Source organism: Parasteatoda tepidariorum, chromosome 3 (genome assembly GCF_982258835.1).
Source record: "Parasteatoda tepidariorum strain Cologne lab strain chromosome 3, Ptep-v5.0, whole genome shotgun sequence".
In the NCBI taxonomy this organism is placed as follows: Eukaryota; Metazoa; Arthropoda; class Arachnida; order Araneae; family Theridiidae; genus Parasteatoda; species Parasteatoda tepidariorum.
The window spans coordinates 25,213,578-25,228,119 of record NC_141757.1 but is presented as its reverse complement, the minus strand read 5'-3'; the positions used below and the strand labels follow the sequence as shown (position 1 = coordinate 25,228,119).

At 31.9% G+C, this 14,542-nt stretch overlaps 1 protein-coding gene across 1 annotated transcript in view; it reads right to left on the bottom strand.

Annotated features, from left to right (window-relative positions):
* Nucleotides 1-230: 230 nt before the first annotated feature.
* LOC107436823 (tyrosine-protein kinase transmembrane receptor Ror2-like) overlaps nt 231-14,542 on the bottom strand; it is a 231,772-nt gene continuing 217,460 nt past the window's right edge. Inside the window, exons 7-9 of the mRNA XM_071177421.2 lie at nt 9,296-9,384; nt 2,912-3,065; nt 231-1,544 (exon numbers count right to left, since the gene is read on the bottom strand). Coding sequence (XP_071033522.1) covers nt 355-1,544; nt 2,912-3,065; nt 9,296-9,384 — 1,433 coding nt within the window. The 3' untranslated portion in view covers nt 231-354. The remainder of the gene's footprint in view (nt 1,545-2,911; nt 3,066-9,295; nt 9,385-14,542) is intronic.

Here is a 14,542-nt window from a genome sequence, read left to right as displayed (position 1 = left end):
AAAAGAGGCTCAATTATGAACTTTTATATACATGGCTTTCAGTCTGATTATTGACCTTTAACCCTGCTTAAACCAGGATCTCACCTCACCATATTAATTGGAACAAACAATTAAATTGTCTTACTTGAGGGACAATGAGAAAACTTAATTGGAAATTTTAAATTTTCTTCATTTGGATTTCAAAAACTTTTTCTGTAAAAAAAAATATATATATATGCATATAATACACTAAATCACCGCATGTTTTGAAAATAATTTTCTACTTTTATTGCTGTATTTTGGCATCGATTATAATTTTTGAATAAAACTTGTGCGATAGTATGATGGCTGTATGAAACAAGCTCAAATTTCAATTTACACATGGACTTTCTGTTCTTTATAAGCATGCCGCTGCAGCTCCTCTTGAATAACACCAAGAGTTTTAAAGATAGTCTTAAAGCTCGGTCTGTTTGAATGCTTGCGGTTCCAACAAGCTTTCATGAGGTGGTAGATGGGTAAAGGAGTGTTATCAGGACACTGAAGAACGTTTCCCTCTTTGATGTATTTCACTACTTCTTCATGAGTCAGACCGTAATAGGGTTGAAGAGCAAATGAAAATATCTCCCACAATACTACACCATACGCCCAGACATCAGACTCCACTGTAAACTTGTTATAAAGGATGGATTCCAATGGCATCCAGCGAATGGGGATCGCGTCATGGTCATTTCCCTTGTAATAGTTTGCCGTGTAGATCTTCTGCGAGAGACCGAAATCGGAAATCTTAACCACCATGTCCTCACTTACTAGACAGTTCCTTGTTGCCAAATCCCGATGAACAAACTTTCTCTCAGACAAGTACGTCATACCTGCAGCTATCTGACGGGCAATGTTTAGCAAGTCAGCGTGTGTCATTCTGACGTCATTGTAGATATTACCATTGGCCGTCCTTACTATGTAATTGGTTGGTGAGCAGGTTCGTAAGTACTCGTTCAGATCACCTTTGCCCATGTATTCGAACAATAAACACATAGGCTTACCCACGGCACACACTCCAAGAAGCTTGACAATGTTCGGATGATCGAATTCGGACATCAAACAAGCTTCTCGCTCGAAATCTGTCTGAAGATCCTCGGAAGCTTCTTCTTTGAGCATCTTTACGGCAACCATCGTGAACTCTTCTCCTTTTAGCAACCCCGGAGCTTTCGCTTGAAACACTCTTCCAAATGCTCCTTGGCCAATATCCCGAATATAAATGATGTCATTTCTGGGATATTCTAAAGTTTCCAAACGAGGGTTGAGTTGAGCTGAAGTGTGATGATAAGCCATATTTGAGGGAAGCTTCTCCAAATCAATTTCGACGTCGGTTGTAGGCGTAGCATTGTATCCTCTTCTGTATTTTTGAAGTCTTCTACAACCGAGGACAACGATAATTATCATGGCTACAACAACTAGACTGAGAGCACAAGTAATCAAGATGAAAGTAGGAGAGAAAACTGGTTCCGGAGGAGGTTCGAATAAATCCATGAGTTCTAAATCTGCAGCAAGTATATAACTGTTGTTTTCTGAAAAATAAAAAATTGTAAGAATGCAGCTTAAATGACACTATGAGAAGAGAAAAAAGAACAGTTTCAATATAGTTGAATTTAAATTTACTTATAGGGCTACGGTAAATTTCACTAGCTTGTTTGTGCAAGCATTAAAAATCGCTAAAATTCTAAGCTTTTTTTTTATCTTTAACCATCTGACTGCTCATTTGGTAATAATATTTTATTACTTCAATCTACCGTTTGAAGTAATAAAATATGATTACCAAATTTTAGGATTATAACTTAATATCTTTTAGCCATCTCAATAGTTTTAAAATTTATGTTGATTCATTGAGGCAGCACATGAGTTATTGATTCAGAAGATTCAATTATACCGCCTCATTTAATCAATATGTACTTCTTTTTATATGTACTGAAAAAAAATTAGAGTGAAAGCAACTAGTCCACTCTATTGGAGCAAGGATGTCATGAATCGAATTATTTTCAGGAAATGCTAATATTTCTTGAAAGGCAGATCAATTATTAAAAAATTTAAAAAAAAAAATCGATAATGAAAAAGATAATGTATTCGTTATAGTTAGCAAAAAATAGCTAGAATATATTAAATTATTTCGATATAATACTTCTTCTTTAAACAGTATTTTTTTAATTACCTTAATTTAATTTCATAAAAAGTGAAACAGGACTTATGGTTTATAAAAAGTATATAAAAAACCGCACTTATAAATTACTACCTATACTTTGAGGAAATACGGTAGAAATATAACTTTTTCTTGCTCAGTAGCAAATAAGTCCAAAGAATCAAGCTTACAAATGAAGATGCTCAAGGTTATATTGTGTAATAATGACAAGCTATTGTAAATAGCCGGGATAACCAGGTCGCGAGTTCGATTCCAACTGGCCAACGATTCCCCGTATAGTAAATGGTGACTGGTGCACGTAAATCTGTTGGGTCACAAAGTTCTCAATGTTCCCATAACAAATTATACCTCTGGGGTTACTGAATTGGAGATTGATCGTTCTCTGGTTCAGGTCAAAATTACGATCTGTGGACGAATGAATGGATGTATGAAGGGGTGCGTCAATAAATGGACTGTAACATATGTGTGTTGTGGAAGTAGAATTCTTGGTCATAGATGGCGCCACTGGAAAACAAGAAGAAGTGCACCCATTGCCTTAATGGCATGCGACAACAACAACAACATGACAAGCTAAACGAAAGTGGTCTGAACTCTTTAATCAACTATTGACGGCGAATAGTTAATTGGTTCTTAGTACTTTTGCTTCTTTAATATATCTTTTTTCGCTTTGCAAAATAAGTCTTTATTGCCGTGAAAAATATTAAAAGAAAAAAAATCAAAATGACTCAAAGTCACTCTTACCACAACGTGGAATATCACAATGTTGCCACCGTATTCTGGGATCTATAGTGTAACACCAAGGCATGGGTTCTTCACCACCGGCATTTCTACAATAATTCTCTGAATTAAGTACTTCTGGGAACACCATTGGAGGACGATTATGATGATGAGGTTCCTGCGGCAAAGTTCAAAATGGTGTAAATAATCATACCTTGATTACTCTCATTTCAATAAGTATAAAATGGTTTACATTATGCGCATCAATTATGCTAAATAAAATTTGCATAATTTCTCAAAATAAATCAAATATCCATTTCCGAGTGTCGTTATTTTTCAATACCAGCATCAATGATGTTGAGAATACTAAAGAAAGTTAAAACTTGTAAGTTAGTTTCAGAAATGTATTTATGTGTAATACACCTTAGCAGTTTCAAAATAAGTAAATTAAGAATAAAACAATCAAAATACAAAAGTTTCGTTTTATCTTGAAATTCAATTTAGTCTTCATAATATTAGAATTATTTCAAAGATTTATTTTCCTTTTCATAAAACTTAAAAAAATGCTGTTAGCAGACACCGCCAATTTAGAAAATTCAACAGCTCTGAAAATGTTACCAATTAAATTAGTGGTAATCGTATTTTTTTTTAACAGCGGGCTCTGAACTTATCGTTCTCCGCCAATGAAGGTGTCGGAAGGGTTGCTCATTTTGCGTTACCCGGTGAGCACCTTGTGACCAGAGTCACGGAGGCGAGCAACATTATCCACGCCACACTGCCGGAGATACCCGTTTATAGGGTGGGCCACATTCACACATCACACACAACCGAGGGCAACACACAGAGAGAAAAATTCATGCCCAGAGCGGGATTCGAATCTACAGCCATTGGCTTCGTAGCCAGGCATGCTAACCGCTCGGTTATCTGCTCATCGGTATTCGTAATATAGGGATCAAAAACAAAAAGAATTCTGAACTTATGAAACAGTTCGTGTATGCTACTATACACAAAAAAGCATACAAGTGACTTGCACTTGTATGCGTTTGATTCACTTGCTAAAAATAAGGTAAATTTCGAATGCACTAATTCATTGCCCTTGTGTGTTGGATAATTCCACTCCTTGAGAGAATTTATAAATTAATTTTAAAGTATTTTTAGAAACTTGGGTTATAAGATTTTTTCGCTCCGCAGTGGACTGATCGTAAAGACTCGGTTCCCAGTAGAACACCGCAGTCAAGCATCACTTGGCTGCGGTCAGTAAGCGGGAGGGTGAATACTTCGATCAGCCTGCGTAAGGACCGAGGGTGGGCTGTATCGGTAGTCGTTAAACTGTTCTATCATGAAGTGATCGATTTCACGCGCGGGTCTTCAGGCTACCATAGCAGGGCAAAATTTAGATGGCATGTCTTCGGATCTTCCTCAGGGATGTTTCCCAGACCGTCGCCAATAGCCCATTGTGCAGCTCTAGTGCGACGTAAATAAAGTACCTACCTCAAGATTTTTTTCAAAAAATATAGATCATCTAAAAAGTTTGCAGCATTTTTGTCCAAAGTTATTACATAAGTTTTCATGTAAGCAAGTTTTTTATTATTGATTTTTACGGTATATCAAGATTTTCCGAATAATATCTTAGCCTAGTGACGAAAGTACAGTTTTGAAATTTTCCGAATAATATCTTAGCCTAGTGACGAAAGTACAGTTTTGAAATTTTCCGAATAATATCTTAGCCTAGTGACGAAAGTACAGTTTTGAAATTTTCCGAATAATATCTTTGTCTAGTGACGAAAGTACAGTTTTGAAATTTTCCGAATAATATCTTAGCCTAGTGACGAAAGTACAGTTTTGAAATTTTCAGTGGTAAACACAAGTTTGACGTTTTTGAACTCTTTCAGACAGATTACTTTTTATATGCGGTTAAATCTGTAGTAAGTATTAAATCACTTAAAATGCAAGATTAAATATTTCATGTAATAACAAACAATCATAAAATAATGTGATGGCTACTAAATGTACAATTAAGATCTAAAAATTATAAATTTCAGAGGAGATATTTTTGATTTCGAGTCAGTGTGGAAGTTGGAATGCAACTGGTTTAAATTGTAAAAAGAAATATGGGTGAGGCATTAATAAATAAACAAAAGAATATTCCTCTTTTATCTTCATAAAATTATCAAAAGACGTCAAAATGTCTAGAAAAAAATTGTTCAAAAAAATTATATTTCATCAAAAAGAGTAAAGTATTTTTTTTTCCAGCTATGGAATTAATTCATTTATAGAGCCTGCATTTTAATCAGGGAAAATGAAAAATTCTTTAAAGCACAAAATTCGATAAATATAGATTTGTTAAATCGAGATCCGACTGCAATATACAAATAAAAGATATTATGAAATTAAATAATAAATTAGATTTTTAAGAAAATTTTAAAATTATACTGAAAAAGCATATAGTTGCTTAGTAAACTTTAAAATTGATGTAAAATTAATTTATTTTACTCTTTTATTAATATTGAGCGTTTACACTTAAAGCATGTAGTTAGTATGATGTTTTTTTAAAAAATATCCATAAAATAAATAAAAACATAATTTCACGCATTTTAGTTTTTTAAGCCTCTAAATACATTTAATCCAGCGACTAACTCACGATAATTAAATTAGTTTAAATTTTGCAGAGTATATCTTGAAGGAATTAGTTTATAGTTTTTTCCTGGTTATATTTACGAACGTATATTGCTTAATTTATTCAAAATACTGTTTATCGTTGTGTTGACTCAAAGCTTATCTTTTTATTTCCATTTTCTTGCTCTTCAGTTTTAGTTCATTGATAAAGTTTATTTTATGTACGATATTTTTCATCCGTTTACGACAAGGGATTAATGGAGCGTTGTTTAAATCCCTGGACGCGGCGATTGGTAAACACACCGACACTTTTAATATTTTTTTAATCTTTTTTAATAAGCAATGAGATTAAATTTTTCTCGCTTTATGTTTTTTATGCCTCTTTTTTTGTTGAATTACAAAAATAAAAGTTACTCTTAAAGATAAAGATTAGTTTTATTAAAAAAAATTCCTGAGAATTAAAAAGAGTTGAATAATGTGGGATTGGCATTTTTTTCGCATCAAAAGAGACAAATTTGTAATTGATTAATTTCAAAATAAAATTATGCTTTTTGAAATGGAGTAACAATTTCGAATAAGTTAAAACTGTACGGTACTAAATTTGAAGAAAAAATGTTGGCAACGAGTTGTAGAAAGTATAATTCTTTGCCAATTTAGTTTTCGGAATCAGGTTTAATTTTTCACCTCAGTTTCTTACTAAAAACCTTTTTGCACAAAATTTATTTTAAATTCGAATTTAGTTTTAAATTTATTATTAACATAAGCGTATTATGGGATTAAAAAGTTTTTCGTATCGTTTCAATTTATTAATTTTAGAACTAATTATGTTTTTTAAAATGGGGTAACAATTTCAAATAAGTTAAAACTGTGCGGCAATAAATTTGAAGAAAAAACGTTGTCAAAAAGTTGTAGAATGAATTATTTCGTGTCAATTTATTTTTTGGGGTCAGGTTTTATTATTTCCCATATTCTCTCAAAAATCTTTTTGTAAAAAGCTAATTTAAAATACGAATTTCATTTGAAATTTATATTAAATATAAGCATAACGATTAAACTACATATTAAGCTGTGAATTACGCGGGAAAGAAATATAAACATTAAAACCATTTTATTATCAGGAGATCAACCATAAACCATATTATTGGGAGAGATCAACCAGAAAACCATATTATTAGGAGAAACATAGTCATAGTTGCCAAATTTTTTATATATACATTAGTAATAAAATGTTTCCTTTTTCATTTAAGTTTTAGATTAATAAAGTTGATTAAGTAAGGTTTTAATTACTAATACAAATAAAAAAATTAAACATTTATATAAATGCATGCTAATCAAATATGGTAGCAAGTTTATAAAAAAAATATTAAATTACTTTGGTCTATGATCGATTCTTTTTTTTAAAATTCTCTTTCTAGCACCACTTCGGAAAATCATTTTTGAAAAGATCAAAGTATGGCAGGTATGAATACCCTATTGGTGACCTCTTCACAGATATTGCACGAATACTGCACTGTTTCGTACTAATGGAGCAGTAATTTGTGGTGGATAGTTTATGATAAAAATTTTAAAATCTTTACAGCTTTAACCTTTATTTGACTTTCTTTAAAACAAATAACGGTGCTTCTGAGAGCGTTCAAATATAGAAAGGGGAAGAACTCCTGTTCTTTGAATACCTAAACAACTCCGGGAACTGATCTGTGCTGTATGCTACACTAGAAAAACAACTTGAAGGGTGAACAACATGCTCAGATTTAGCAGAGCATCGTCAGGGTGCGTAGCCAGATTTTTCAACAAAAATAAGCACCTTTTAAGTACTTTTTAAGCACTCGAAAAATATTTTTAAACGGCTTGTATGATGTAAGATGAGATTATGCTAAGAATATGATATGGCACTGCAATACTTGCATACCTGCCAACTCTTCCAGAAGATTTTATTTATTATATTTAATGTGGTAGCAAAATTTTTACATTCTTGTTTGATTCCTGTTTTAACAAATTTGACTTAAAGTACTTTTCACTACCACTACATTTAAATAGTTGAAACATACATAAAGATGACCAGCTAGTATCTTATTGCATTTAAGTGATGGTGAAAATAAAAGTAATTGTCAACAATATCAACAAAGTCAACAAAAATAATTATTTCACTACTATTTGGGAAAACTTTTTTGAAGAGCGTAAAAGTTGGTAGGCTTGCAAGTGCAAATATCTATGATTAATCAATAATCATTGGTGGTCACGAATATTTTATTCCTCGTCAGAACAGGCAGAAAATGAAAAGGTAATACTACAAATTTATTCTCTTTTCAATATTATAGTTTTAAATTACCTTTTAGAAAATTATCAGCCTTTTTTAGTTTTCCCGACACTGGTAATCCTAGCTGTACAGCCTTTAGCTGTAAGTGTTTTCGAAACTTTCACGTAGTTAAACTGTTAGTACGTTTTGAAAGATCATGATCAATGCCTTTTGAAATGGTATAATTTCTACTTATGCAAAATCTGCATCGTCCAAACATGGCGGAGAAGGATTCATATTCTCTTATACAGAATTTTCGTAGTTTGATAAAATATAACTCTTAGTGGTAGCAAAGGCTATAATATTTTTATAAATTAAAACTTGAGCAGCGATGACTCAGTTCGCCTTCCAATGAGGTGAACCAGGGTTCGATCCCGGCGATGGCTGGTCGATATGAATTTCGCATCCGGCTTGCACCGACCACGGTGCTGACGTGAAATATCCTCAGTGGTAGACAGACCATAACCGTGGGAGGTTCTCGTGGTCTTCCTCTCCAACGCAAATGTGGGTTAGTTCCATCAAAAAGTCCTCCACGAAGGCAAATTTCTCCCAATACTCGATCCAGGAGTTCCCTTGTCTTCTGGATTGGGTTCAAAATTACAAGGCTAAGGAGTTGAACATTAGTAGTCCTAAATCCAAAAATTGGGTCGGCTGTTCAACGACGGTTATAAAATAAATTAGAACTTGGAACCGTGGTGATTCAGGGGATAGAGTTTTCGTCCTTGGATGAGGTGAACTGGTTTCGAATCCCAGCAACGGCTGGTCTATACGAATTCCGCACCTGAATCGCACCGACCACAGTGCAGACGTAAAATATCCTCAGTTTTAGGCGGATCATGGGTAAGAGTCCCCTTGACGTCAGGCTAACCGTGGGAGGTTTTTATGATTTTCCCCTCATGCAATGCAAATCTGGGTTATGTCCATCAAGAAAAGTCATCCATTATGGCAAATTTCTTCCAAGAAGTCACATTTGATTCAGGAGTTCCCTTGTCTTCTGGATTAGGTTCAAAATTATAAGGCTACGGTGTTAAACATTAGCAGTCGTGAACCCAAAAAATTTTGTCGGCTGTTCAACGACGGTATTAAAATAAAATAAATTAGAACTGGAAAATCTAAAATTTATAAAAAGACACAGCATGTAAATATATTTTATGATTATATTTGGATAAAAGTAATATAAAACACCTATTCACGTTTTAAAAATTTCTGTTTTAAAAAATTCTTACTCTCACCACTACTGCAAAAATGCTTCGCGATAATCAAGTTTGTCAAAAGGAAAGAATTCTAGTTATGAATGGATAACAGTGTCACAATTTTTAAATGTTTTCAAGATATTATAACAGTTTAGCGAAATGAAAACTTTCAAATTCTTTGCTGCTAAAAGAAATGCTGCTTCCTTATTTTTGCTCAATTCATGCATTCCGGTATTGATGAGTGGTTACGAAAAAAAGAGTTTAAAAAAGAGTGATTGATTGATCAATGACACACGTAGTTACCTGTGAGTCCCATCTTTGACATGGAATTCCAGATTTAGTCATATTGATTGTTCCCTGATAAAATCGACCTCTGTCACGTACGCAGCTGTCTGAAAATTAAAAAAAATATTTATTATCTGCTTTACAACTTATATGCTTCAATCTTCTTCAGATTTGATATTTTATGCCTCAAGCAAGGCCTGTAAGTTGTTTAAAGTGTTTCTAGTCTGGATTTAAATTTTGAAAAATCCAGTCTGAATTTTGAAAAATATCCTAGCAGCAAAACAACTTGAGCCCTGATTGGATCTAAATTTACTGATATAGGCTCAGTAAGGGTTCAAAGGATCCTATATAGAATTGTCAGATTCCCCCGATATTTTACAGCATGAAAAGCATGCTAGATTCAGTTGGATTCTGTAAATAAAATAAAATAATTATTCCTAATTTATTACAATGTAAAAAGTTTGTATTCAGAGCAATTTTTCAATTATTGTTTTAACAGTTGCAATGGATAATATTGTATTTACTTGTTATTTCTTACGATAGAAATTAATTCGAATTTAAGAAGCAAATATTAAAGAAAAAATATGTTATCTTCACTTCTCCTTGTTTTACAATCATAGGTCTTGTATTTTGAACAACCATACAATTTTTCTTTTTTACAATCGTAATGTTTAATATTGTAATCATTAGCTATTTATATCGATACGCTTCTTCCAAAAAAAGTTACAATAAATACGAAAATATGTTTGCGACAATATTAAAAGAGGCAAACAGAGTGAAAAGAAGAAGAAAAAAAAAATCAAAGTTGAATATTTCATAAGACTTGACGGGGAGAAATTGCCTTTTTACCAAAGCGACTTAGAACTGGCATTTTTTGTTTATTCCTTTTTTTTCACATCAAGACATTTTATGGGTTGCGTTTTGGCTTTCATTTTATTTTTATTAGCGCCAAAGTGCAAGAAATTTGTCATTCGCTTTTAACTCATAAATCATTTTGTTTTTTACTTTGTGTATACGTATATTGGAATCTTTCATTTTATTTTGGCATTTTCATTTCTTGAAATTTTCGCGGACCCGATGCGGAATGATTTTACATTTCAATGGGAAAGAATTAGAGTCTGTCATTGACAAATTGAGGAAGTTTGCTTATAATTTAAAGTTTGAAGTTTCAGAGAGAAATTGTCTTGAAAGGGAAAATAAACATTCTAGTGTATTGTTTGATTATTCTGTAACACTTTCCTTTAAAAAGTTTTTAAAATTACTTTTTTATTATAACTTTTTTAATTAATCCCTTTTACTTGGGTAGAATATTATACGAAACATAAATTTAGCGACACGAAATAGAAAAAGAAATTCGACGCTTTTCCTTAGTAGTAAACGGTTCATGGGTTAGCGCAAATGTGGATTAGTTCCATCAAAAAGTCTTCCACGAAGGCAACTCAAGTCAAATTTTTTGATGGTTTTCCATTGATGGACAGACATAATCTTTGATGGAAACCCCAATGTAGGGATTCCAACAAGATTTATGATGGTCCAATATAAGATTAGCAACGTGTTTTGATGGTTTGTTTATATTGAACCATCAGAAATTTAAATCATATTTTCTTAGAAATCAAATGTTGGAACAATTATGAACCACCCCAATGTAGGAATTCGGAGAGATTTATGATGGTCCAACATAAGAACAGCAACTTGTCCAACCAACATATGATTCAGCAGTTCTTTAATCTTCTGGATTGGGTTCATAATTACAAGGCTACGGAGTTGAACGTTAGTAGTCGTAAACTCAAATTTGTGATAAATAGTAAAAAATCTCTTTATATTAGCTTATTTTGGAAATGAAGATTCTTCATTACCATCTCAAAATGTTAGATGTGATTTTTAACATACCATTTATATGCAGATTAAGTAATTTTTTCTTGTAAATGGAACGAGTTCCCATTGATTTTTTCCCACGTATTAGTAGATACGTCTGCCTACAAGACGACTTAGTTAGTTTTTTTGAGCAACGGTGCTGTTTTGAGAAAAGCTAAATAAAAAAAAATGTAGATTTTGCATTTTTTGAAAGCGTGAATGGCTATATCTACTAAAAGCAACGATAACCCAAGAAAGTGCTGGGTCACAGAGCTTGTCTTAATAGTGAACTTTAATATTCAGTAAAGAAATTAATAGGGTGATGTAGTTTAACGAAGAGTTTCATGTCAGAAAAACGGCAAGAACCGAATTTTTCATCGACTTTGACAGAGCATAACTCCGAAAGGCAACAATGTTCAATGGAAATGAGTGCATATCCATAACTAGGCAGCGATACATTAATAATATAGCAAAACAAATCTTTAGGGTGTTGTTGCTTTTGTTAGATAAACCCCTTGTAACATAGTACTTATATTTCCATTTCAAAGAAGTGACCTTAAAATTTGAAATTTTCAATAGGGAAGCAAAAATGTATTTAGGAGGTAAAATTTGCACAATTGCTACTGCACCTACTTGTACTTGCCAACCAAACACCATTTACACTACCAAAACTTGCACTTGCACCTACTTCAATATAAAAATATCAAGCAAATAAATAAAAATACAACTATAAAAAATTCAGATTTTGGTCCAACAATGTCTCTAAAGATTTTTTGACAGGTATCATATATATATATATATATATATATATATATATATATATATATATATATATATATATATATATATATATATATATATATATATATATATATATATATATATATATATATATATATATATATATATATATATATATATATATATATATATATAATGGGAAAAAGAGCGAGATAGAGAAAGAGATAACTTCGTTACCATTCGTATGATTGTAAAGGGAAATCAAAATTTAATTGGATTAACGAAATTAATTATTCATACAGAAATTCTTCTCACTAATGAGGAAGTTCTTCACAAGAGTTCATTAATTCAATTAATTAAATTTTGTCTCTACTTAATGAGAATACTTGAAAGAATGTTTATAAACAAAACTATTTTTTTAAATTTTGATAAGAAAATTAATATTTAATTGAAAAATAATCTTGAACGGTACAAATATTATGATGGAAAGAAAAAGCTTTCACGTTAGCATTCCAAATAATGTCTTTTGATACTTCAGGGCTTTCGAAAATTTTATGTTAATTTAATCCCTTTTAAGGATCCAAATTTTTTTCCCTCCCTTTTAATTTTACTGTGTTAGTTTAAGTTAACAGAAAATATGGTTTAAGCCATTAGTATTGTTATTAAATACTGGGTACATGGCAAATTACTGAACGTACCTGGCAATTGGTCTATCGGTATGTAAGAAAGGCTCAGCCCATGAAATAATTTCAACTGTCAGTTGCATTTTTTAATCGAAATATTTTTTTAAATTTCATAACAATGGAAAATAAAAATAGTTTTTCAGGCGTATTTTAAAGATTATTTCGAATAAATAACTAAAATTTTTAAAAAAATGTACAAATAGAATATTTTAAACTCTAAACAAAGTTTTATAAGTGTGTACATAATGTATTGCTGTATAAAAGTGTCTAGACTTTAAAACGGATAACCTAACATGAATGTTTTAAAAAAAATAACATAAAGCATTTTCTTAAGTAATGACCAATATAAGTGATTAATAATCATTTTTTGCATGAACAAGATATAAACTTATCTTGTTACTCGTAGGAAAATGTTCAGGCGAGATTTATTGTTTATTTTTCCCTATCACTAGAAAGACCAATCACCACAAATTTTGGGATACTTTTTCTTAGATAAAATTTATGAAATTAGTGATTAATAATCAATTTTTTCTCATACAATATATAACATGAAATTATTGATCTTGATACTCACAAGAAAGAGTATCAAGATCAATTGGAGAATGATCAATTGGAGAATGGAATATCAACATGAATTGGAGAATTAAAGCGAGTTTTATTGATTATTTCACTATCACTAGAAAGACCAATCACCACCAATTTCGCGATATTTTTTAGACGAAAATCATTAAAATAAGTGATTAATAATCATGTTTCGCATACACAAGATGTAACATGAACTTATTCTTAATACTCAAAGAAAAACCTCCATAAGTGCTGGAGAATTAAAGCGAGTTTTATTGTTTATTTCACTACAAAGACGAATCCTCACTAATTTTGGGTTATTTTTTCTCAGACGAAAATCCTTAAAATAAGCGAGTAATGAATCACTACTCTTTGCGCAACGTTCGTAAGTGCTGGCAAAATTACCTGAATTTAAAGGGATTCGTAACATAAAGATTGACAGCTATTATTTTTCTAAAGAGCACAGTGGAGCTGTGGCGGTTCAGGGGATTTAGCATTCGCCTCCCAATGAGGTAAGTGGGTTCGAATCCCAGCGATGACTGGTCAATAAATTTTTTGAAACAGTCTCAAATCGACCAGAGAGCTGGCGTAAAATATACTCTCAGTGGTTGGCAGATCATGGGCTCGAATCCCCTTTCCCAGGCTAACCGTGGGATGTTTTCGTGGTTTTCCTCCCCAGCATGTAATGCAAATGCGCGTTAGTTCTATCAAAAAGTCCTCCACGAAGTCGAATTTCTCTCACTATAAGATCCAGGAGTGCCCTTGTCCTCTGGATAGGGTTCTAAATTACGAGGCTACTGAGTTCAACAATGGTATTCGTAAACTCAAAAATTAGATCGGCTGTTCCTCTACGTTTATAAAATAAAAAAAATATGAAACACAATATTTCTTTCCGATATTAGATTCCGATTATTACTTTTATATTAAAACTACTAGATCTCATACGAAATATACAAGAGAACCATATAGAAGAACAAATATGAAATATTTTAAACGCAATTTTAATAAATGTTATTAAAACGTTTGTTCAAAATATTTTAAAACGCATTTATTAGATTGCAAAGAAATTTAAAGACATTACTCCTTAAAAAGTTTCGCATTGCGTGTTGTGTATACTCATTAGAGTTTTTACAAACGCACCAAGACATAACTAATTCCTTCATACAATTTGATGTGTACAAACATTTTTTGCCAGAACCATATTTCTTACTCGAAATACTTTTGTTCGAAAATCAAAAAATTGTAGTTCCTTAAATTAGAAATATAAAACATCAATAAATACTAGCGTTCTAACCCTAGCAATAATTTTACCGTGGCCCTAGTTGGGCTCAATATAGGTTCCTATAACAATATGCACTCAGGGACCAATATTGTGATATCTAAATTGTTTTAATATTGGTTCTAGAAGGACTTTTAATATTGG